This window comes from Balaenoptera musculus, chromosome 20, assembly GCF_009873245.2.
Source record: "Balaenoptera musculus isolate JJ_BM4_2016_0621 chromosome 20, mBalMus1.pri.v3, whole genome shotgun sequence".
In the NCBI taxonomy this organism is placed as follows: Eukaryota; Metazoa; Chordata; class Mammalia; order Artiodactyla; family Balaenopteridae; genus Balaenoptera; species Balaenoptera musculus.
The window spans coordinates 17,343,447-17,369,942 of record NC_045804.1 but is presented as its reverse complement, the minus strand read 5'-3'; the positions used below and the strand labels follow the sequence as shown (position 1 = coordinate 17,369,942).

Genomic DNA, 26,496 nt, shown 5'->3' with positions numbered 1-26,496 from the left:
AACACTTGTTTTTCATTCTCAGTAAGAACCTTTGGGAGGTGACTTGGGCAGGCACTGAGAGAACAGATGTCTCTCATGCAGCATCAGCAAACTCATAACTCAGAAGAACTGATGGGCCGTTCACTTTGTTTGGAACCCCACCCAACTGGCAGAACCTGCTGGGCTATCTCCCAGGCCCACTGATCCTCTGGGGGACCGTGTGCTATCACCCCATGGCTTGCACAGTCCTTCACCTCATATTACTAAACCACCAGCAATATCTGTGGTCATTTTGGTAGATTATCAAATCTTGTTCATTCAGAATTTCTTTTACTCATTAATGTATTTAACTCTCACTGACTTAAGAAATGTGATTAATGACTTTCTTGGCAGGAGTGGAAGAGCCTTTGCACCTTCCGCAGGTGGCACTGTCACTATATAATCACTTGGAATAATGCAGCCCTGGGCCTGTGCTGGGTGAGGCAGGAGGTGGGTAGGTTTGGTGCTGGGCTGAGCTGGAGGGAGCCGAGCAGCACACAGCTGACCCGCAGTGGGGTCAGGAGAGGCCAGGGCCTGAGGGGGGCCGTCTTGGGCAATGGCTGCTCTCACACATTCTTCTTTACCCTGTCTTTCTGGCACCTCCCTGCTAGTTATCCAAGGGTTGGGATTTCTTTTTAAAGAAAAAAACAACCCAATGGGAATTTTCCGCCAGCTTGAAATGGTGGAGAAACCCCTACCAAGACAGGGTACACATTTGTACATGAGTTTGAGAACTTGGGAGAAAAGTCGGGCCTTGGCTTCACAGTGGAGGGAGACCCAGTGATCCAAATATTCTGGCAACCCCAATGACCGTACGAGAGGGGCCAGAAGTAGATGGTCCTCTATGGGCAGGAGGTCGAGCATATTGTAAATAACTGGTACTTGGTGAACCAGGAGAGAGAGCACCAGATTAAATTGCTATTTGATTTAATGATCTATGCCCCTTGAGGATGGTATGTTTTCCAGTTCCCAGGGACTGATGATACTGGGGAAACAAGGGAGGGAAGCCCCTCTTCATCCTCTTACTCATCCTCCTTTGCCCACATTTCCTCTTGTGGAAGTACTGGCTACCATGAGGGATTCTAGTTTCAGCTCTGCTTCTTCTTGCAGGCCCTTGTTAGTGGTGTATAAATATTCAACTATTTACATTTTAATTCCTTACCACATGGTTAGACTTGGCTATGAATTTATACATTTTAGTATGAGAAAAATAAGTATTTTGCAAGCAATGCTGAGAAGCCAATATTAGAAAATAAAATTTGCAGGTGGCTTGAGGCAGAACAGGGCTCACTCTGTGGCAGTCTCGTGTGTTGTCTCACTTTCCTCACCCGCCCCTTCATCAACCCAATATGCAGCCAGAAGCTTCTCTGCTGGGGCTTTGATGACTTCCCTGGGGTAAGAAGAATAATGCCAAGGCTTTTACTTTTGAAAGGAACAATTATAGTTTTCATTATTTCCTCATTTTAGAGGAGAATTTTAAATTGTCCCCTATCATTTACCCTGCATCCTTATAGAATATCTCATCCTCATCAGAAGACTCCCTGTCGTGTAGCTTCTGTGCCATGTTTTCCTTGCATGTGGCGTTGAGAGGCCTATACATATCCCTAAGCCAAAGTGGCCGCCTTCTCCGAAAAAGCCCTCCTGGAACACAGAAAGGGAAATATTAATTCAGCATCTCCCCTGCTTTCTCTGGCCACAGTACTATATCCCCCTCAAATTTACCTGACTCTCACTTTCCCCTGAGCTTCTCTTATGCAGCAGAAATCGAAAAAAGCCCCTTAGAGGAAAACACACACAGTTAGTGTTACATGTCATTTTTCATCTCTCTCACAATGTGTTATCTCTGGATTTATTAGTACTAAATGGGTACCTCAGTCCATAATCACAGTGAGCAAAATCACCACAGACCCGGGATCTTGAAAATCATTCCATGCATGCTGGCCTTCCAGAAGTTCTCTGTGTCTGTCCAAAATGGCCTCCCAGTGTCTCTGGGGAGACCTTTGCATGTGGCTTAACATGGAGTATAGGCAGGATTTTCAGCCCCGTTCACCTTTCTTGGCCCTTGGCCAAGAGCCCTCGTGCAGAGAAAACACTGCACTATGGCGCTGGGCAGAAACACGTTACTCTCTAGATGCGCTTCACAGCAGTCTGCTTTGGACTTAGTCGCACATGCAGCATTTGCTGGGGGTGTGGGTGTGGGGAGAAGGTGCTTTTATTTTCCTGGCTGCTCTATCCTATCCTATAAGTTGAATCACAACAAGTAAACACCTGAATCCAACTAGCAAAATTATCTATAGCTCTCTGACTTTCATATTGCAGGCTGTCACTGAGGTGTCGTGAATTGTGAAATCAGTTTAAAGGCCATGACCAGCAGGGAAACACAAAATACTCTTTTTGAATACAAATAGAATAGAAAAAAATCAGAGTTCACAATAAGTTTGTTTCCGAAACTACTTATGCCCATATAGTATGTGTATACTGAATTGTGACATAAAACGTAGCTCACAGCCCAAGCACAGTGTGATCAGTAGAGAAGTCCTCAGTGGAAAGGGACCATCTTCTTTTTGATAATCACTAGCAGTATAACCATGGGGCAAGATATTTTCCCTTTCTCTTTCTCCATTTCCTTATTATAAAAGGAAGAGACAAACTACTGTCTAAAGTTTCTCCCGGTTAAAGTTCTATGAGGTTTGGATAAAGGGAATAGAGAGTAGGGGCCTGAAAAACAGTAGGGTGAAAAGAGAAGTTTTCTTGCCACTTTACAGAAGGGACTCATATGTGCTACCTTTCGTCAGCTTTGAGTGAGGCCAGCCCCTAAATCCCCAACCATGTGGCCCTCCCTACCCCAGAGCCTCCTAGAAGGCCTCTGGCCTGGCCTGATGCCTAGGAACCAGGCACCAGGCCAGCAGGAACAGGTGCAACCAAAACCTCTCCCCGTCCACCCTCTTTCCTTAAAGGACTAGTGAAAGCAGATGAATCTGTGCCAGTCCTGTTCTAACTCAGCTTGGGCTGGGGAGCTAATTCTGCTGATCAATAAATTAGGGTAAACCATTAGGGTAATTAAACATTCTTCCTGCCTTTGGTGAGGAAATTGAAATAGGTGAGTTCTAAGTTCTCCTCTAGTTGTAAAATTCTGCTTTAAAAGACCAATATTTACCTTCTGCTTCTTTTCTTATCTTCCCCTTTTGCAATTCGATGAGAATAAATCTGTTTTGAAAGAAAACATGATCATGATTATCCATTACAACTATTTCCAAATCCTTATTCATTCCTTTTTACTTTAAATCTTATCTACCCAGTGAGATGATAACTTTTTTAAGGAAAGGAATTCTACCCTGTTTAATAATCCTTTGCCTCTTCCACAGTACCTAACTTAGGGTCTTGCATGCAGCTGGCGATATATTTTATTGACTGTTTTAGATAACGTTCAACAGATCGTTCCTAATAAAAACTCTTAGAAGTAGGAAAAGAAAATAAAAGTATCTAGCAGAAACCTAAGCCTTGTTTTAAAGTCAACAACAAGAGTAGGATGCCCATCATTACTGCTACTATCGATCAATGTGGAGGAGGTCTTAATCAGTACGAAAAGAAAAACGAAGTCTTGGAAAGGAAGAGACAAACACATTTGCATATGAAATGAGGGACCTAAAAAGACCAAAAGAATCAACCGAAATTTTATTGGAAGTAACATGAGTAAGATGGCTACATACAAAATCAAGAGATCAACATATAAGCCTCAATAGCTTTCCCATGTAACACAAATAACTCACTAAAAAACAGAAGAAACATCCCGTTTACTATATCAATAAAAATGCATAAAGTACCTAGGAATAAACTTAACCAAAAATTTGTAAGACCTATGTGATGAAAATATTAAAACTTTTCTGAAGGACATTAAGAAGAAGTACTACATGGCATGAGATACCATCCTCCTAGAATGTTGTAAAGAGGTCAATTCTCATCTAATTAACCTACAAATTCAATGCAATCCATTTATATCCAAAATAATTTTTAAATAAAACCTGGCCAGCCGACATTTGGTAGAGAATATGTGTAAGAATAGTTATGAAATGTATGAAAAAGAAGGTCAAAGAGTAGGACCTTGCCCTACCTGATATAAAATATGTCATAGAGCAACTGGAATTAAGCAGTGTGATATTGGTACTGGTACAGGACAAGATAACTGGATCACAGAATAGAGTCCAGATGAAGATAGTATATGAGACCAGGGAAGAAAGAATAAACCATTCAGTGAAAGATTTGAAAACAATTAGATCTTCATGTGGGGGGGGGGGAAAGTTAGATCCCCGACCTCAACCACACTAAAAAACAAATACAACAAATTCTAGACAGATTATAAAAGTACTTGAAGAAAATATTAGAGATTATTTTTACGTCATGAGGTGACAAAGGCCTGGCTAACAAAAGCCACCCCACATGAGCCATGAGGAGAGGACGGGCAGATATGGTGGCAGACTGTCAACACACCTCCTACTCTGCACAGCCCTTGCCCCCTTTTCCCCTGGACTGTTTGTCTTCTTCTTGTTGACTTATAAAACTCTTGGGAGTTCCCTGGGGGTCCAGTGGTTAGGGCTTGGCGCTTTCACTGCTGGGGCCCGAGGTTCAATCCCTGGTCAGGGAACTAAGATCCCGCAAGCTGCACAGCACGGCCAAACCCCGCCACCCCCAAACAAACAAACAAACAAAAAACTCTTTATAGTAAAGAAATACTGGTTTTCATTGAATTTCAGTGTTTCGAATCTTTCCAGTGTTTTTGTCTCTAAGGAGACAAGACAAAAGAGTGAAGTAGGGAGCACAAGCTTTGCAGTCGGGTGAAACTGGCTTCTGCTTTTGGTTTGGCCACTGGGGCCTTACATTGATCTCCTTCATCTACGAAGGAGGGATAGTAATATCATCCTCACAGAACTGTGGGCATTAAATCAGACAATATATGGAAAACTCTTCATCTTACGCTTGGCATGAATCAGTGCTAAGCTGGTGTCACAGACAAGATGGTGGACTATATCAAAGGCTCTGCTTGTGGCATCAGGCTCTGAAGATTATAAAAGATTATAAAAATACTGCTTTTATTTCCTTCTAATACCTTTATGTGGTCTTTTTTCACATTTTTGGAAATATGTTTATTTAAGATGAAAAATGGGGATCTGCTATTCTTTACCCCCCAAATAGTTAGGCAGCTAGTCTATCGCCATTTATTCATTTTCCCCCACTGATTGGAATATTAAAACATGACATTTCAGAAGTCTTAAGAACACATGGGTCTATTGCTGGACTCGATGCTACTTCAAATAAATATTCGGTTGCATGATTCCTCACTGTGGAATTGACATAACGCCTCATCTCTCTTCCGTTGAACACCATTAGTGTCTACCATAGGAAGAACACTGCATGGCCCCTGTCCTCGAAGAGCTTATCATATAAGTGGGGAGAGGAAATAACGGTTAGGACTCCTCGCTTTCGCTGCCTAGGGTACAAGTTCAATCCCTACTTGGGGAACTAAGATCCCGCAGGCCAAAACAAAACAAAACAAAACAAAACACAACAAATGCAAGGTTAAACTCTAGAGAAGTTAGAAACAATAAAAAGGGGACTTTACAGAAATTCTAAAAAAGCAAAAGGCCACATGCCACCTGGAGATGTAGAGGGGACAGTCTGGGCAATGGCCAATGACTAGCAAGCTGACCCCATGCTAGTCCCCAGCCTCCTAGGCTCAGAAATCATACTCTTCCTCACCAAGAGACAACTCGCGTCTTCCTGTTGTGGCAGTCTCACTTTATCAATATCACAGGATTGATCAAAAATCAGAATGCCAAATTATTACTTGACAATGAGAAATACATCTGTTCTACACACAGGGCATCCGTGTCTACACAATCAGAGAATTACCTTCTGTGGAGACAGGCCTCCGTGGCACACTAAAGCACAATCACACGATCGAAGGCTACTTGGTGACAACAGAATTAGAAAAGGAATCAGTTACTGCTGAACTGAATGTATAAGCATTTTCAGAAGTCTAATGAAAAACTGATGAACTCATAAAAGTGCTAACAAAAGATCAAGATGAAAAAAAAAATTTAATTACATGGGACTGAGTGAACTGATGAGGATGAGTATAATTTTTGTGACTTTCTGTCTGAATTAAAAAAAAAAAAATCCAACAAGAACTCAGAGGCAAAGAATATACAAATCAATTTTCACTGCAAAGTAAAGGAGCTGTTACAGTGGAGGATTACTGGACTGAATGTCAATATTATGACATAGTATGAGTGTGTTTCATGTTTGGTAATTGTAATCATTGTTGCTTTTGTTGTGGTCATCCATATACAATGCTTGGTGTCAGTCGATTTATCTCTTGTAAAAATAAAATACAGTGTGTGTGTGTGAAAAAAAAAAAAAAAAAGAAAAGGAATCAGCTGAATCCAGAAGTTAATGGGAAGGCCTGAGGCAGCTGGATCCATCCATCTCCTCAACAGGCACAGCCTGGCTAGTGGGCCTGACTCTTCAGTTCTGCTGCCTAAGGTGCCATCTCTACTCTCGGGCAATGTGAGGATGGGCGCTGCCCATGTTGGTCTCTCCTCACCTTTTCTATGCTTTCACTACTGACCAACCCTCCTGCAGATAGACACATTTCTCTTTAGAAGTTAGTACATCATGTCAGGTTTTATTCAAGTCTGATAGGCCAGGAAGCCATTGGTCCTTACACATCTCTGCTCAGCTCCATGATGTGCTAACCTTGCTGTTTCTCTCTTGGGGGGCTGCCTTTTAAAAAACTGCTTCCCACTTTTGTGAGCTCTGAGGGGAGGGGACTGCTTTGCTATGGCCCCTAAGAAATGGTGACAAACCTCACAGGACTAGGATCAGGAGGGCTGGAGTATGCAGGGAAGGCTTTATGAAGAAAGATATCTGAACTTGAGTTGGCTTTTGAGAGATTCATAGGACTTCCACAGGCAAAGCAAAATCAAGGAATCTTAGATGGCCAAAGGCACAGACAAAAGCAGGCATGGATGTGGTGTAACTAGCGTATACTGAGGAGCTGCTTTGGCTGCAATGGAGGGCTGCCATTACAAGAGAAAAGGTAAATAAAGTAGGTTGGACTGGTAGGGTAGAATCAAGATTGCCAGCTTATTAAAATCACTCTTTTAATGTTAGCCACTGCCTGTTGGGAAAATTAATAAACCATTATGTAACTGAACAGAAGATAAACAGGCTAGCTCCAGGAATAGGCTACTATAAATATGACATGCTTTAGGGTAGCCTGCTGCAGGATTTTACTTGCAGTGTTTTAATGGAACCTACCTACACAATTCCTAATACACTGGAGAAGGAAGCTCCTAAGTAAGTCTAAGGATTTGACGAGATCACACTTTGATCTTTTAGGCATGTCCTTTTAGCCCTCCCAGGGTGACTGATAGCTCCATGAGTATGGAGATCGTATGTCTCTCATCACTTCAGCCAACAAGGAAAGAAATAAACAGTAGAATGAGAGTGACTGGCGAGTACATCAAAGCAGCATAGTTTTTGAGTTGAAGAAATTTTACTATCATGTCAACTCTGACCTTCTTATAAACTTAACTTGTCAAAACAGTCCAATGGCTTGTTATCATGGATCCAATTCCATAGAGATCTCCTGGGAGTGGAGTTCCTTTCAAAATCCTGTGGGGACTTCCCTGGTGGCGCAGTGGTTAAGAATCCGCCTGCCAGTGCAGGGGAAACGGGTTCGATCCCTGGTCTGGGAAGGTCCCACATGCTGCGGAGCAACTAAGTCCGTGCGCCACAACTCCTGAGCCCGCGTGCCTAGAGCCCGTACTCCACAACAAGAGAAGCCACCGCAATGAGAAGCCCACGCACCGCAATGAAGACATAATGTAGCCAAAAGAAAAAAAAAAAAAAAAGAAAATAAAATCCTGGGAATATACTTTTCAGTAAAAGAACAAAGTGTATCTCAGTCCTCATGACTAAAGAGAAGAATCAAGTAGTAGTAGGTGGAAAGGTGGCTTTGATTCTCAGTTTGTGGGTTCTGAATCTGAATGAATTATTGTCCTTACCTCAATGAGACAGAGAAGTGTAACCAAAATCGTCACTACTACAGTTACAGATATTGCCAAGATGAGTTTGTTGTTATAGCCATATCCTGGAACTTCTTTTGTGAGCTAAAAAAATAAATCACAATTTTTTACAAACAAGGAGATAGAAGGGATGAACGCTAACTATTCTTAAACCTATTCTAAACAATAGCTAACTATTCTTAAACTACTGTAAAACCCAATCCTTTCAGGCGAGTAGCTTCTATAAGAACAAGCCAAATTTAATGTTATTAATCTTATCATTAGCATTTTCTTCTACAATTTATTTATCTACAATTTATTTATCTTGCGTTATGTCCTTTTCTCATCTACGCTAGGAATAGTGGCACACTCTCTCAATGAGCAAAGTGGGAGATCACTGTCTTAGCCAGTGTCATGGCTGAAGATAAGATACAGACTAGGAGCCCGTGGTATTCCTGCTTGGGCACGGCCATGGCATGTCCTAAACTGAGTAAAAGTCCAGGTCCCATGTTTCAGGGGTTCTCCTCACCTCACTTGACTCCTGCTCTTTCTGCTCACTCTGGGCTTCCGTGCTCTCACTGATATAGTTGTCACTTTTCCACTGGCCCATATCCCATTCCGCTTTGGACACCTTTACTTCCTGCTGCTTGCTGAGAAGCTTCATCAGGAGGCCTGTTCTAGAGATGAGGTTGGCACAGGCCAGCTGCACGTGGGTGTCCGAGCAGTCTATTATCAAAGTCTGGATAACACGAGAAACGAGCCTTCGCACGTCATTGTTGGGGATGAGGGACCGTAGCTGCTGGTTTAGCTGAGTTTCAACTTGATCACCCGGGGATGTGAGCCCTGGGAAAGTGAAGCCTGTGGGCTTAGAGGATAATTCAGTGCCCGTGTTGTGGTGCTCCCACTGTGTTTCGTTGGTGTGTTGAACAGGTGGCATACTGTTGTCTGCAGCAACAGCAGAATGTGCAGTGGAGACATCCTTATGGGTAGTGTTTTCAGGGCCGGTTCCTCCGGGCAGAGTAGAGTTTCCTGAAGAAATAACTTCTTCAGAAACATTTTGTGCAGTATTGTTTTCTGAAGTAGTGTTTTCTGTAGAAGGGTCTGAAAGAGAAAATAATTCTGGAAAAGGATTTTCCTGAGAAGTCACTTCTCTTGAAGGTGAAACAGCTTCTCGCGGAGGGGAATTTATGAGACTCCTCACTACAGAGAACGGAGGGCTTGCAAGCATCATTCTACTGAGTGAACTTTTCTTTCTGAACTTTCGACTCCTTTTGCCTTTGGGTTTTCTCTGGACCCGATGAGTCCTAATTTTATGGAAGATGTATTTTTTCCCAGAATGTGAGATTAGTTCAAAATCCTTAATATTTCTAACTCTAGCCTTTGCATCCTCTAAAACAACTATAGTGTTGGATAAGTCTTTTGATTTGCTTTTAACCTCAGATGGGGATTTTGGAGGGATGGAGGCAGAAGGCCTGACCTTGAAGTACTGTTTCAGGGTAGAGGAGCCTGCTGCCTTCTGTTCCTTTATGAGTGAAGACTCCCCATTGGAGGACTTTCCCACCAGCTTCCTGGGCCTCTGCACCGTGAGAAGCTGTTTCCGCTTTCCTGGGGATGGCCTCCTGAGCCTTCTTTCTTCGGCAGTGCTCGCCACAGATGGCTGGGCATTCTGTTTCCCCCTGACGCTCTCATCTCCCACTGCTTGGAGGTGCATTTTCTGTAGGCCCCTTGGGCCCTTGAGGACCCTGTTCACTCTCAGCAGCTTTTCCTCGGTACTCTCAGTCTTTGCTGGGCTGTCTTTCTGTGGTTGGGGAGTTTCCAATTTCTTTAGATAGAGGTAGCGTTTAAACATGGCACTTAAAAGGTTGGAACGTGTACGCGTGGCAGGTTTTTCTTCCTTTTTAACCTCATCAAATTTTTCTTGAGTTTCTGCATCTAACACATTTTCCAGAAAATGGAGTTTCCTCAATTTATTTTTATTAGTTGAATTCTTGTGTACAGGTTTAACAGAAGGGCTCCTTGTATTGTTTTTCAAAAGGCCCAGGAGCATATCTCCATCTTGTGTATTTGAAAAAAGAAGTTGAAGGAATGGTAATAATGTTGATTCCACATCTCCTAGATTTCCCTCTGAGATGTAAGGCAGTATGTAATTTCGTGCACTGATAATATCACTTTTATTATTAAAGTCCAGCTGCTCATTCATGAAGCCTGACAAGCTGACAGCACTTTTATCTGAGGATGCCCTCTCTGACTCAATAATCAGCTCGGTGCTGTTGTTCTTCTTCCGGGCTTGTAACACCTTCATCAACGATCCTTCTGCATTCCCAAGAGATGTTTCTTCGTCTGTCAAAAAAGAAGAGACTGTTTTTGATCATTGAAGACTGATGGGACAGATTTTTGTCAGTCCACAGCCAAATGAATTAGGAATCAGTCAACGTTTGAGTGCCACTTAGGAGAAAAAGAAGCCCACACTTAAGCCTATGACTGGCAACAACAAAATGTGAAAAAGATATCTCTTGAAAAAGTGGCTATCTACTCAGAAAATTCTGTAGTGTGAAATATAGTAACTATATTCAGGATTACTCCAGTGGTTCCCAGGGGCCAGTACTCAAGAAAAGCCAAGGCTGGAAGACAAATACTCCCCTACTCAGCTGGGCTCTCCGCAGATCTACTGTGACTCCTCACATTCACATACCCCATCCTGTCCTGCCTCAGAGGCAGAGGAGTGTGAGGCTTCCTCTCTCCACCTCTTCAGTGTGCTTGCGTTCTTGCTACTGTCACAGATGACCACGACTACAACCGCCACTAACAGGTCGTCATCTGGACATGTCCTTCTCCACCCACCCACCGAGTCCTTTGCTCAGTCCCTGCTTCCATATATCCCAGCCCCCGTAACAGAAGGCTCTATACAGAAAAAAACACTATATCCACCCTGGCTCTTTGCTAAAATTTGGGCAGGGATCTGGGCTATAAGTTAAGAGATTTGCCAGACTGTATGCCAATGTGGAACGTTCAACAAATCAGTGGAATAATACTTGAGGTCGTAAAATGCAGAAGGGAAAAAGCAACTTCTGTCAGATGGCTACTTTGCTTTCATTTCATTTTCCTTCTAATATTTCCAGCTTTACTTGGGGAACCATCCAAAGCTTCTGACTGTGTGAAGGTAATGTGTACCATTGTGTAGCTGGGCTTCTCTTCCAAAAGGATTAAAAGTATTTTTGGTGAGGGTCAAGGAGGAGGGAAGGGTCATGAGAAAGGAGGAGCATGGGCTTGCAGAGAGCCCCAAACTGGGGACAGGAGATCGAGGCACTAGGGTCATAGCACTTACACCTCTGATCTTGTTTTTCCTCACCTGTAAAAGGAGATTAAAAATGCCTTTACTGCCCACTTCTGCGGGAGAAGGGAGTAATATAATTAGTAAAAAAAATTGTTTGGGGGAGTTCCCTGGTGGTCTAGTGGTTAGGACCCGGCACTTTCCCTGCTGTGGCCCGGCTTCAATCCCTGCTTGGGGAACTAAGATCCCACAAGCTGTGTGGCACGGCCAAAAAAAAAATAAAATTGTGTTGAAAAATCAGCAATATTGTCTTTATACAAGTAGCAAAGTGTTATTATTTATCAGGTGCTCTCGATCACTGAAAGACACCTGTATTCAAGCTACCTGGGCATGATAGCACATTTTGGAAGTCATCAAGTTAGTGCCAATAAATCTAATATATAGAAAAATAGTTGAAAGCCCCTGAGTGTTTTGTGGATAGAAAAGCTTGAGATTCAGAGCAAGTTCAGAGCTGGACAGTCTAAGAATAAACTAGCTCTCCCAGCCATTAGAAGGGCTAGGTAGCAGCTTCTGGTTATGGAACCAGAAACTCTCAGGCTCCAAATAGGACATAAAACAGCATCTCTTGTACTCTTTATAAAATTGCAGAAACAAACAAAATAAACAAAAATATATTTATATCTGTCCTATAAGACAAAGGGTACTTGAGACCTAATGTATATAAAATCAGTTTACAAACTGTGATGCACTATATGAATAAGTTCTCGTTTGCAGAGAGCACAGCATAGGATATGTGGCCATTAATGTTAATTCCCTTCCCCCTTCCATTCCCTTCTCTTGTTCCTTTATGTATGTGGATCATTTACATTATTAAGCTAACAATGTAACTGAGCTATTATTAGCTTAATAATGTAATCAAGAATCTGATTTTTAGCAAGGGCTAGTTCTGAGAAATTTAGGAAGCTGGAACTCTGAATGAATGAATTAAAATAATGCAATTACATCATTAGTTTTAAAATTTATCATTGATTTAAAATTTAAAAATTAAAAAATTAAATTAAAAATTTATTATCCTGCAATTGAGACTCACCACAACGTGTGACGTCTGTCAGGCATTCACTGTCACAACGCAGCTTGACTGTCTGACAGACAACCTCAATAGTAGTTTTAAATTGGCAGAGGCAGGAGGCCATACGGCTAGGTAAGATCCTATAAATGGAAACACAGGTAATTAAATTCGTGGTAAAAGAGTTACTCGAGTAGGTAGAAGAGGTAGGCCAAGGCCACCACAGACCAGTGCAAAAAGGAGTTCTTGGGGCATATGGACTGGAGAACTGGATAAGGGCTGGTTGGCCAATTGCTGCTTTTGACTGTTATAAATAAATATAGAGGAGGAGAGAGGTGCCCAACAGAAGGATTAGGATGGCAGTAGGTATGGTATGTCTAGCAAAAAGGGAATAGGGATTAGAATTGGGTGACACTGATCTGTAGTTTAATTCAGAAGTATCTCCTTCCCACCCAAAAGCCTCACTTTGGGTTGAGAGTACACAGGAAGAAGGCAGACTTCTAAGAAGAGTCTGAATAAGACCGCACCTTCTGGAGTCCCTTTCTCAGTTCCTATTTGTGAGTAGTAATATATTACTAATTATTCTAGTAATAAAAAAGCATCATGTGGTTAAACAATAACAGAGATCGCATTGGCCAAATCTGGACAAAAGGAACATTCCAAAGAATAACATTATCATTATAATAAGGTATAACATAGTTAATTTTAAAAAAAGCACATGAGTTCATAATGATACTCAACATGAAAAGTGGGGGAGCTCTTCTTTATAGAATAATGTCAGCTAATAAATGCAAAAGGAATGACAGAATTAGGAAAGTGTCATTTTGCAACTATCAATGTAATAATCGATTCAGACAAGGATTATCACTGATGCACAGTTGGGTGAAGAGTTGTTTGAAAGTAGGATCTTCACTGATCCCAAACTATCACCCCACATATTATTTATCAATTACCAAGGGGAAAAATAACTTTACAATGGAGAGATATGGAAGATACCACCTTAGTCAAGTGATCAAACTTAGCACTGGGCCACCTGAAGTGCTGAAGTATGAAGAATACATCACCTATATAGTATTCTTTCCCAAAATGTTTACTTTGAATCTAATGAGGAAACAGACAAATCCAGATTGTGGGGCAACTTACAAGACAACTGGCTCAGACTCTTCAAAAATACCAATGTCATAAAAGACCAAAAAAAAAAAAAAAAAGAAAAAAAAAGGAGGGAAATATTCTAGATTAAAGGAAACAAAGACACGACATGCAATGCCTAATCTTTAATTGGACCCTGTATCAAAACAAAACAGACTTAAAGAATGTTATTGGCTTCTGGCCAAGATGAAGTAACAAGGTCCAATTTAACCTCCCACCTGAAACAATGAAACTATCAGACAGAACATATGAAACAACAGTTTTCAAGAAACTGGACCTCACACAATAAAGTTCATTGATCCCCAGGAGATGGGAAATAAATGAAGTGATCCCTATAATTGCCCTAACTTACTTCTCTGAGAGAGTTTTCAGGCCATGGTACAGGGAAGAGAAGTCCAGGCAGAGACTGGTGGACTCCCTGACTGAGGAAATGGAGCTAAGAGTCTGGAAAAACCAAGGTAACTAGAGTTCACAAAGCAGAGTATCAGAGAGAAAAGAAGTGCACAGACAAAGAACTCTGGAGATATGCAGAGGGATCTCTTGAGAATTCAACAAAGTATTGGTCAGTACATTTGTGTGAGGAATTCCTTGATGCCAGGAAAAGAACCACATGAAAGGATTAATAAGAATAACTGGATATCACACAGGGTTGTAGGAATAGTACCTGTTCCTACAAGTCAGACTGGAAAACCTCATGATACTCAGAAAGGACTTGTCTCAGTAGTTGCAAATAACGAGCTCCAGACTAAAGGCTACTTGGACTCCTACCCAACGAATCTTAAAAGCTAGACCTAAAAGAATAAAATTGTTCTGAGTAACTTAATTTCACCCAAAACAAAGCCCAAGCATTTTACAGGAATATAAATATATATAGCACACAATAAACTAAAACTCACAATATCTGGGATCATATGAAAAATTGCCAAGCATGCAAAGAAGTAGGAAAATGTGACCCATACTGAGGAGAAAAGGCAATCAATCAAAACTAACCCATCATCTATACAGATGTTAGAATTGGCAGAAAAGAACATTTAAAAAGTTATTATACATGAAGAAAAGTTATTATAACTGTATTTCATATGTTAAAAAACCCAGACTAAACCCTGAAAATGTTAAGTACAGGCATGGAAAATGTAAAACAGACCCAAATTGAGCTTCTAGAGATTAAAAACAATGTCTAAATGAAAAAGACATTGAACGAGGTTAATGGCAGATTAGACACTGCAGAAGAAAGGGTCAGTGAACATTAAGGCATAGTAATAGAAACGATCCAAAATGAAACAAAAAGAGTAACAAAACAACAACGAAAATGAATAGAGCATCAGTGAGTCGTGCAACAACTTCAAGTGGCCTAATACATGTGTACCTAGAGTCCATGAAGGAGAGGAGAAAATAAAAATTTGAAGAAATAATAGCCAAAATTTTCCCAAAATGGTAAACACTATAAACTCACAAAGTCAAGAAGATCAATGAACTTTAAGCATAAGAAACATGGACAAAACTACACCAAGGCACAAAAAATAGTCAAATTGCTCAAAACCAGCAATAAAGAGAAAAATTTTAAAGCAGCCAGAGGAAAAAACTATACACTACATACAGAGGAACAAAGATAACAATGACAGCAGAATTCTTGTTGGAAACAATGTAAACGAGAACTCAGTGGAATAACACCTTTAAAGTAGTGAATTGAATTCTATCAAGCTAGAATTCTATACCCAGATCTGTCAAAACAAAAGCAAAATAAAGACTATCTCAGACATACAAAAGCTGAAAGAATTCATTACTAGCAGACTTTCACTATAAGAAATGTTAAAAGAAGTATTTTTAAGCAGAAGCAAAATGACACCAGATTGGAATATGGATCTACACAAAAGATTAAGAATACTGGAATTGGGACTTCCCTGGTGGTTCAGTGGTTAAGAATCTGCCTGCCAATGCAGGGGACACAGGTTCGATCCCTGGTCCAGGAAGATCCCACATGCCGCGGAGCAACTAAGCCCGTACGCCACAGCTACTGAGCCTGCACTCTAGAGCCTGTGTGCCACAACTACTGAAGTCCACGCACCTAGCGCCTGTGCTCTGCAATGAGAGAAGCCATCCAATGAGAAGCCGGTGCAGCGCAACAAAGAGTAGCACCTGCTCGCCACAACTAGAGAAAGCCCACGCGAAGCAACAAAGACCCAACGCAGCAAAAAATTGAGCTCTTAATACCTAGAGGTGGAACAAGTATTTCAAACGATTGGTTACCTTAAGCCTGATCTAGACCTTTGTTTTTAGTCTTACTTTTTTGTCAAGAAGGCAGAACCAAGGCCTGATTCTGATTCCAATCCAGCACTGGAACTTCCTCTGGGAGCTTTTGATGTTGGGTTTGCTTCTTATTCAGATCCTGATGTGGAACAGCAAACTGATCTGGCCCTGTAGGCAGCTCTCCAACCAAATCCGTGTCCGGGTATGGAACCTCAGTCTCAGTCAACTCCTGATGAGGCGGTGCCAACATCTGGACTGGAGATGAGGACGTCAAATAATTAAAGCCCCTGGCTTCTGCCAGGGGTGTAAGGGCATGGGGCAATTTGGGAGGGGGGTCTGAGGCGTATGAAGACCAAGCCTCGGTCAGCCGCGCGAGGTTGGGTGTCACCTGGACGGGGTCCAGGGCCCACTCCGGAGGCTGAACTGCCAGGACTACTAGCCACAGTTGTTGCCACGTGAGGAAGAGCCGTGGCAACCAAAGGCGCGGCCGGGACATAACACGCGGCGGCTCCCAGGCGCAGTGACCCAGGCCACTGAGGAGCTGGAGCCACATCCTGCGTCCGAGCTGAACTGCTATGCCAGCGCCGACGCGAGGGCTCACGTCAGCAACCGCGCGCCCCTCCCCTGCCTAACGTCCCACCCGTTATTTATGCCGTGTTTAGTTCCGCCACCACCATTATTAGGTTCGTGCGGAGATCCAATGCGCGCCACCAGAGTGGGCCTTTTTCCCAGAGTCCCCAGGGCGCAAGCCATTCTTCCCCTTGCAGAAGCGACAATTACCTCCTGACGGGCCCTCTTCCCAAGCCCTCCCTGCCCTCCCTGGCCCCAAACAAGGAGGCGGGATTTGGGCTGCAGACCCGAGTGGCCCCAAACTCCAGCGGCCCAGGGGTGGCGGGGGGTTGGGAAGGATGCAGAGCTTCCCAAGGAAACCACAGGACCTGGCATTCCGGGAAATTCAAAAGTGCTAGTCCAGTTCTGGCAATGTGAACTCTTCCTCCTCAAAGCTCAAGTCTGAGAGGCATTCTTCCCCCCTTTGGCCACACGGCTGACAAGAAAAGTAGCTGACCTGCAAAATGAGCACCAGTTAGGGTGGCGGCAGGGGAACACACCTTACAGTAACTCTAAAATGTTGCCATTTCCTCCAAACTCTCAGTATTCACGTCTCATTATTAATTCACCGCTCTATTATTAGCCGTTACCACTGAATCAGTGATGACTCCAGAACTTCTGTAGGAGGGGTTTGGGGCAGGTGAGCAATTCATTCTGGGAAAGAGAGTCTAAAACCAAGTGAACGGCCCTTTACATTAGCATGGGAAAACTTCCCCCATCCCACCTTGTCTCAACAGAGCCATTAATCTAGAAAAAACTACAGTGTCACTTTTCAGAGGTCTACCCTGTGTGCACACACGGAGAAGACACTTAGAATGTTAAAGTCAGCATGTTAAGTAATTTCCTTGAAATACTCTAACTAGCACCCAGTTTACTTTCTTCACAGTCCTTTTCATAATCTATTTAATTTTAGTCCTTTTTAATTGTCTGGTACACCTTTAACACCTAAACCCCAAGAGAGAAGGAGCTTCATCTTATTTCCAGTGCCTAGCACATAATGGTTTCTAAATGGAACTGATTCCAAGATTGGCCTCATTTAGGAATGGATCTGTTGTTATAATCAGGTTTCCGAAATCTTTAGTATCAATACGGAATCCTTTCCTCTCACATTTCACAGGAAGTTAGACTTCTTAAAGCCCAAACATGGATATGTTTGAAGTTTCCTTGACTGACTGAAATTGAATTAAATTCATTATTTTGTACAGGAAAAACTTTCAAAATTTTTACATTTTTCAGAACATAACCACCTTTTCTTTCTCTACTTTCTTCCCTTCAAAACAAACTTTGCAACATTGGGGTGAGTTAAGTAATCAGAAATCTAGCCCCAAATTAAGCTCTCAATGACATGAAACACATTTTTTGCTCCTTTTTAATAAAAATCCTATATGCAGTACATTAATGTTTTCTTTTAGCAATTACATTGACAACTTAATCCCTAATTCGAGGCATCCATATAATTGATTTACAGAAAGGTTCTTCTGCAAAACATTTAACACAAGATATATATGAGATGCTGAGATCTGGGTAATATACCTTACTTGAAAGGCATGAATAGTTTTTAAACACTGTAGCATAATCACACTTAAGGCCATAGTTACTTTGTTCCCAAATCCCTGCAATTCTATTTGAGGGGAGTTCTAAAAGGCCTGTGTCTTCTCCTGTGTCCACAACTGTAGACGTACACTGATGGCCCTCAATCCTGCTCTCCAAACTTCAAATAAGGGGCCAGAGACAAGGCTCGGGACTTGGAGAAGTCCTAGAAATTCCCTGCCTCAAAAGCAGTTTCAGAGTTTCACATTTTCTGAAGGATGACAGAGCTGAGTAGACATGCCAAAGTCTTCCAAATCCTGCTGGTTGTTTTGAATTACGGCTACACTGGCTGTGTACCCCTTGAGTTTTTATCTCCACATACTTGAATTAAATCCTGTAGTTCCTCTTCGGTTCTAGCATCATCTGTGACCTCTTCACAGGGTCTATATGCCACAGCTATTTTACCACTTTCTGAAATAAAGTTAACAAGGATCAATTCAGAAGTTTTCTTGTTCTAAAACTTCCTGTATACAATGGTAGCACCCAGTAATTAGACATTCTTTTGATTTCTAAAAGCAGAAAATAAGAGCATTTTCCTAGAAGTTCCCTCATCTGACACTTCAGTTTTTATCATAATTATTTGTGAAAAAATATATAAGAAGTGTCAACTTTGGTTCAAAAACCTTTATGATCTTAGAAATAAGAACTAAGGAATAATGACAAAGGAATGAAAAGCTGTGGAAACAAAAATGTTCAATCACAATACAAGTAAATAGGAAGGCATTAGGTGGGGGGTCAAAGTGAGTTCAAACCTGGGATAGATACCACTGGACTAGAATAGATACTTCATATTAGAAGCAAGGCAAGTGCCTACTCCTTGGGACCAAAATTCTACCAGATACAATGAACAAAGCTTTGGAGACACAGACAGACAGAGAGAGCATTTGAACACTCTACTGGCAGAAACTGGCCCATGTGCCTTTTGGACAATACAGCTTTCCTCAAGGCAAGCTAGAGCCACCAGGCTTTTTGGTCCAAGGAGTTTTGAGTACATATAAGGAATACCTTTGCATATTAGGGACAAACAACCCAGACATTTAGTTTGGTTCTTAAAGGTTGTTACCCAGAGTTGACAGCTGATGGAGATTCTGCCTGATGACCAGGGAAGTCAAACTTCACTGGAAGGACTGCCCAGCCTGGAAGGCCAAGACCAATCCAGGGTCAACTCTTACAAGCAAATGAGGTCTCTGACAACTTAGCTAGGATTTCTCAGTCTCTACGCCTGCAGGGCTGTGAAGCAGGGGAGCAATTCTGTTCCGGGAATCTACTAATCATAGAGTTTCCTTTGGGCACAGCCTGTCACATTCTCACCGCTGTATAACTCGATAGGGAACACAATCAACGCTATTCAGTAGCATGACCACTTTCAAGGCTCACAAAAACGTAGCCGATTATTATATAAGAATCATATTCACCCAATATATCAGAAATGAAAACTGAAATTAAATTGATTCCAAAAACATAATCTAATAAACTCTTCAACAAGAAAACAACAACGATAATAATAATAGTCAATATATTTTGTCTGCTTACTATGTTTCAGGCATAGTTCTAAGCTTTTTACATTCATCATCTCATTTACTCTTACAATATCCCCCATTAGGTGATGAGCTGAATTACTAACCCTATTTGCAGATAAAGAAATTGCAGCTTAGAGATATTAAATACCTTCAAATGTCTCCGGCTAGAAAAACCTAAAATTGCAACAACAACAACAACAACAACAAAATCTAAGAGACAAAGTTAGGACTCAAACACAGGTGTCCAAGGCTTATAATCACTGCACTATTCTGTATGACAAGCAAGCAATTGAGGAAGAACGGCATCAAACACTTTCTGTATGAACTGAGGCAAGTCATTCTACATCTCAACACTGGGGACAATAATAGTTGCTGTCGTTTTTCTCATAAATGCCACAAAGAACAAATTTAAGACTGCTGCTGTGAAAGCATCTGGTGAATGAAAGAATATGTAATGTTTTAGATAACCATTACTTTCATCCAATTAACTTTTCAAATAAGTTTCTTTGCTCACTGAAACTGAAGCACTTCAAGGACAGTCAAAAAGGTCTTACCTAAAACCACAATCAGCAGTTTCTGGAATGCATCTGTCATAGCCTTCTGAATAGCAAGCTTCTGGGTTACCTTCCTTTTCATAAGGAATGATAATGACCCTAAATCCAACCAAAACAGATGAATTTAAAATGCCTATCATCTGAATAACTGATTTCTAGGTTATATGTTTAAAACTAAAAAAGCATCTGTGATTCTTAGCTCACTATCTTAGTGATTAAGGGCAGGCACAACACTGGGGTACAGCTGAATGTCTCTGTTGTAGGTATACCCTGGCATGGCACAGTTTTACTGCTCAGATCTATTCTGGAAGTTCCTAAAATACTAACTAGACGGGAAATGCAAACCAAGAACGTGGCACAGATCTCATTTTACTCACAGATTTCAAATGGACAAGCTGAGGCTACACTGCTACAGACCCTGCTCTCCTGTGCGTAAAGGGCTGGATTCATACAGTGAGACAGACTTGGTGGTAGTGCAGATGATCTGGCCTCTCCTCAACCATCACCCACTCAGGTGGACGGTGGCGCCTCCTCCACTCCATTCGCGAACAGCCCTGCCTCTGACTTGAAACCCTAAGCCCAAGTGCCATGGATTCTGGGAAAAAACTCAGTACCAATCGGAATCCCCTTTCTAGGGATCTACATTTACTTCTTCCGCTCAGGCCCTTCTATAGGAGGCAAAGGACTGAACATTTACACAAGAGTTTATTTCAATCTTTAGACAATGATTTTCTTGGGATAACTGAAGGCCAGAAGACATCTGTATTTGAAGGACTATTTTAGCACGAAACAAATTATTAACCAAAAACAAAAAAACAAACAAAAAAAACTAACTAATTTTCCCTCCTCCTAAGCTTCTTGGCAGGCAGTCAGTTCTAAAATTCTAAAGTTTAAGGTGCTGTCAGGGATCGCCTAAGATAAAAACCTATATTGTCAGGCAGAAAAATTCTGCCCAGGGCTTTAGTTGCTTAGAAAAGGTGATGATGTATCTGAAAAGTTGAGTTTCAGAAAGAAAGGAAAAAAGAGCAATCCCACTCCCTCACCTCCCCACACACACACATACTGGAAAACAGACCTTCCTCCAACTTATCCAAAGGTTCCTTCCTCAGCCATGCCAACTCCAGGACTCCTGCACTCGTGGGAGGGCAACACCACCTCTGAAGCACAGAAGAACTTCAGGCTATTGCTTCTGAAGTGGTGTCACAATATCTTCATTTTCCCTTTCTTCAAGGTTAGAAAGATCCTGAAGCTGTTAGGATTTTGAATGAAAGGCTAGACTTCCAAATATTCTGTTGTTAGAAATTAAAACTAAACTCCAGCAATCCCAGGTAATAGTTGAGGTATGCTATAGCTTCAAAATCAAGTGAGACTTGCAAATGAATGACTAGATATGGACAACTCTTTTTTATTATATACCATACAAATACTGGAGAAAATTATGGACACCACCATCCAAGTCATTGAGATTATCACTAATTCTAGGTGGCAGGCCAATGCTCAGATACTTCCGTGTGGAAGCCTCTCACATCTCCTCCCCATAGCCCTGTTCCATTCTTCTCTCTAAAGTCTGGGAGTTCAATGTTGAAAGGAGTCTGGTTAGTCAAAGAAAATCTACAGAGTTTACCTTGATGATCCTTTTTGACCACCCATTGAAACCAAAGTAGTAATTTGCCAATTCTTGGCATCTGGAGCTGTTTGGGGCAAGCGTATTATGTTGAACCGCCTTATGTCTGGTGCCGAGACGAACCTGAAGACATAAAAGACCTAAAAATATCACAACCCTACATAGAGACTTATTTTGGATATACCTGTGATTTATCAATACCAATTTCATAGAGTGGTTGTGAAGATTAAGTAGGACATTTTAAGCAATGAGTTCACAGTGAGCCCTAAATAAATGTTATTTATTATTTTTAAGTCAGTACTTTTCTGCATCATTTCCAGGGCCCCTGATTAACCGGAAGGTTCCCTGACCTCTGGTGGTGAAAGTGATGATGAAAGCAAGCAAGGAAGCCCAGCAGAAGCCTGTTATGGGGCTGGGGGTAAGCAAAGGAAGTGAACTGTTTTAGTCGTCTCATCCTGTAGCTCCTGCTTGAGAATATGACCTGAAGAGGAGATAAGATGGACCTGCCACTGAATTAGGACCTTAATCTGTAGCACCCCCTCCCCAAGTTACTAACCCCTGTTAGAAGAGGGAATACGTATACCTCGATAAATGTAAATAAAGCAACCAAAAGAATTAGAGGTTCATCTGCATTAACAAGCTTCTTTGAGACTGCAAATATTTCCAGTCTTAACTCTCTAAATAACTTACATATTACTGTGGAGTTTTTACATCACTAGTTCTTTCTTAAATGTCTATTTCCATTTTGAACAGGGTGCAGTATGTAAATATAGTCATAAACATTCAAATAATACAAATAAAGTCAAAGCATTGTTAATTCTTTATTGATGTGTTTGTGCATCTTCCTCTGTCACTAGTTTATGAGCTCCTTAAGTGCTTGAAGGAACCATATATTATTCTTTCCTTGTTACCAGAAACAAGCATACATCTTGGCACATAATAGAGGAGGGATGGTCTGTTGACTGAGTGAATGAATGAGTACGTAAGAAAATGAAATTACTTTCTCCAACTGAAGCTGCCTGCTGGGAAGGAGAAATGAAGACTAATTTTTAAATGCTGAGTGTCGCAACGTTTAAAACAGGGAGGCTAGGCCCTGTATGGTGAGTCATAATGGAGCTGTCCTGGACAATTAGGAAGCTTCAGAAGGGCTCTGAGCCCCTGGGTAGTAGAGACAGTTGACATCTGGGATAACCTTGCCACAGTTCTTGCTGGCAAACATTTCCCTTCGTGCTACTGAGAAAAACTCAGATACATTAGGCCTTTCCTTCATTTTATTTGAAGATGTTATTCTCTTGTCTGTATTTATAAAAAATACAGGGGAAAAAAGATAAGAAGTATATATGCCTGCTAATGAATAAAAGAAGACATAATTGGAACTTCCCTGCTGGTGCAGTGGTTAAGACTCCGTGCTCCCAATGCAGGGGGCCCGGGTTCGATCCCTGGTCAGGGAACTAGGTCTCACGTGCATGCTGCAACTAAGAGTTTGCACGCCACAGTTAAGGAGCCTGCGAGCCACAACTAAAGGAGCCTGCCTGCTGCAACTGGGGAGCCCACGTGCCGCAACTGGGGAGCCCTTGAGCCGCAACTAAGGAGCCCGCCTGCTGCAACTAAGACCCGGTGCAACCAAATAAATAAATAAATAAAATTTAAAGAGAACGCATAATTAAAGTAGGTAACAATTTCGGGGGTGTGGGTAGTAAACTAAGGCTCTGCATTAAATAAAGAAATCGAATACGAATGCCCTTTCCTCTCAAGTCTATAGTGACTTGTAGAACATTTTCCTCATTACTCTATCAGTGACGGGCTTTATGCTGTGACAATCTCAGAACCTAAGCTTATGGAATGGTCTTAATGTCCAATATAAGAAAAGAACTCATTACTCACAACTGATACCAAGTAACTGTTTCATAATCTTTCCAGGACCATCCGTAATATCTGAGGGGTTATGTGAAATGGTCGCAGGGTCCGCAAATTAAAGAATGTCTGACACGAAATCATTTCAATCCCAGGGAGTACAGCCAGGATTGAAGAGGGTGTTAAACAGGGTACAGAAGTGGGAGGTAGTGTACCTGGAGTCACATCTGAGGAGAGTTCTCAGATTCAATAAAGGTGAAATCAGTGAGTAAAGAAACAGGGGTGAGAATAGGCAGCAAGGTCAGTAGGAAGTAGCCAGAGCAAGAAGCCAATCAGAGAAGACACACAATTATACAGTGAAAGGTCTGGGAAATCCAAGCCTCACTCACTTATTCAGAGGCATTGAAAAGGTCCTTGAAAAAGGAATGGTGGCTGAATGGAGGCACATAATGAAATGTTAATTCTGGGGAAGTAAAATTGGATGGCATGTTAATATGGAATAAGGTTTCTACAATGCATTAAAGAATATTTTAACCATCTTCTGGAATCTGAAGGGAGTTCTGAATAGGCAATTTGAGAGTGATGATGATGATGAAGCCTCCTTTATGTTACATCTGACAAAAGTTTGTCAAGCTCGGGACTTCCCTGGTGGCACAGTGGTTAAGAGTCCGCCTGCCAATGCAGGGGACACGGGTTCGATCCCTGGTCCGGGAAGATCCCACATGCCGCAGAGCAACTAAGCCCGTGTGCCACAACTACTGAGCCTGTGCTCTAGAGCCCGTGAGCCACAACTACTGAAGCCCGCGTGCCTAGAACCCGTGCTCCGCAACAAGAGAAGCCATCGCGATGAGAAGCCCACGCACCGCAACGAAGAGCAACCCCCGCTCGCCGCAACTAGACAAAGCCGGCGCGCAGCAACAAGACCCAACGCAGCCAAAAATAAATAAATTAATTAATTAATTAACTTAAAAAACAATTTGTCAACCTCACACATTTAAAATCCACATAAAAGTAAATATAAGGAAGACTCTTGTGAAGATTTCTTAAATTAAGGGGCAGCATAAAATGACATGGGCTTTAACATCAGTTCAGTTTGGGTTTGGCCTCTAGTTTCCACATTTACTGTCATAAACCTTAAGTAAGTCACTTAACCATCCTGAGTTCGAGTTTCTTCATCTAAAAAAAAGAAAGAAAGAACTGGGGAACTGGGGGATCAGTGGAGCAGTGCATCTGAGAGCATTCTGTACACCACAGTGCTGTACAAACGTTGGCCTTTTATTTTATTTCCCCCCCTTGGGATCTTAGTTCCCGGACCAGGGATTGAACCCGGGCCCTCAGCAGTGAAAGTCCTAACCACTGGACCGCCAGGGAATTCCCGATGGCCTATTAGTTTTAAATTCAGCACTTCATCCCAGTAGAGCGAGGAATTCCACATTTGGACCCACCTTCACTGGAGATGTCTGAAAAAGCTGCTTCTGGTCGCATGCCTTTTGGGCTCTGTGGGCATCCCTTGCTGAATAAACCTCGATCATGGCATAGAACACAGGACCGGCCACTGCTGCGTTTGGGAAGACTCGGACCGAATACAGAAGGCCAAACTGGGAGAAGACTGTGAACAGAGAATGCTGTAGGGTGGGCCCATGCTAAGTAAGTGCAGGAAATTTCACGTCCAGGAAGCCAAACCGCCCGTTCCTTTCTATTCCCCCAGCCCTTCGCCGCAGGCAACTGTGGTGATCCTGCAACTCCAAACACTTCTCATTTCAGGAACAGGTTTCCCTCTGAAATCCTAAGCTTCGAGAAGCATTAGGAGGCAATGCCGGCTGTTGGGAACTATCTCTCAAGAATCTGTGGGGGCGAGCTGACTACTCAGGTCGGCTCTAGAACTAAGATTCCTCTCAGCGGAGACCACAGGCAGATGAGGTGCTGAAGCAGTACCCCGGGGCGCCCAGTTACTGAGGCGCGAGGTGGCTTCCTCCACCCCTCCCTCCGCCGCAGCTCAGCTCACTTGCAAGTCCTCGGCCGTGGGTCCAGAGCTCAGCTCCCACACCAGCAAGGTTTTGTCACCCACGACGGGAACCACAAAAGGTACCAACGCCACCATCCTACCGTTACTGCGCGTGCGCGGCTCGGGGCGCCTGCGCACGCGCGCCTGCGCACGCGCGCCTGCGCACGCGCGCCTGCGCACGCGCGCCTGCGCACGCGCGCCTGCGCACGCGCGCCTGCGCACGCGCGCCTGCGCACGCGCGCCTGCGCACGCGCGCCTGCGCACGCGCTGTTTATAACGGAAGCCTGAGGGGGGGAGCCAGTTTGGTGGGAGTGGGACGAGGGCGGTGCTCGGACCTCTCCCTCACCTCTCCCACTCCGGGCTTGTCTCTGCCTTTAGGTCCCTTTCCGCAACTCCCGCGCCCAGAAGTCTTGGAGTTTACCGCTTCTATTCAAGTGTACTTTTAGCGTAGAGTCCAAAGTGTGAGTTTACAGGATCGAATGGTGCGGACATCTAAAGCAGCTGGCTTCTTTTTCAAACTCCCAGAGAAGACTAGAGTACTAAGTAATTAGCGCCAAGTATCCACTGAACTTTAAAAATTTAGATTTCCCGACTCTGTGCGAGAAATGACCACCAAAGATGCAATCCTTCGACTTGAGTGTTTTCATGAGTCTTAAATATGCAAATCAAGGTATAACTCATTAAAGCCATCAACAGTCTAGTATGAAACTCTTAAAAAGCTGGTTTCTAGCCCATTTTCCTAAAGTACCCCCAAATCACCGAGGACATTTCTCCATCCCCACCACGACTTTCTCCACCTCAATATATCAGACCCTTAGCCCCACCCATTACCTACTTCTGAGCTCTTTTACTTCAAAAATTGTTGACTTTGGAGGAATTACTTGGATCTTGATACTGTTTCAAACCAATAACTATAGATTTAT

The 26,496-nt window shown here is 42.5% G+C and overlaps 1 protein-coding gene and 1 pseudogene across 7 annotated transcripts in view; both read right to left on the bottom strand.

The window, feature by feature from the left end:
* The window catches only part of LOC118886921 (leucine-rich repeat-containing protein 37A-like), a 281,999-nt gene extending 256,898 nt beyond the window's left edge, over positions 1–25,101 (bottom strand). The window contains exons 1-8 of one of the 7 annotated variants that reach the window (XM_036837292.1): positions 25,014–25,101; positions 12,446–12,564; positions 8,614–10,424; positions 8,085–8,189; positions 3,176–3,225; positions 1,741–1,795; positions 1,511–1,659; positions 895–1,440 (exon numbers count right to left, since the gene is read on the bottom strand). In XM_036837292.1, the coding sequence (XP_036693187.1) occupies positions 1,215–1,440; positions 1,511–1,659; positions 1,741–1,795; positions 3,176–3,225; positions 8,085–8,189; positions 8,614–10,424; positions 12,446–12,548 (2,499 nt within the window). In that variant the 5' untranslated portion in view covers positions 12,549–12,564; positions 25,014–25,101 and the 3' untranslated portion in view covers positions 895–1,214. Of the gene's footprint in view, positions 1–894; positions 1,441–1,510; positions 1,660–1,740; positions 1,796–3,175; positions 3,226–8,084; positions 8,190–8,613; positions 10,425–12,445; positions 12,565–25,013 lie in introns of those variants that run through there. The other 6 variants (XM_036837293.1, XM_036837294.1, XM_036837296.1 and 3 more) reach the window with 6 other exon arrangements.
* LOC118886922 lies at positions 15,859–25,950 on the bottom strand (annotated as a pseudogene).
* Positions 25,951–26,496: the final 546 nt, after the last annotated feature.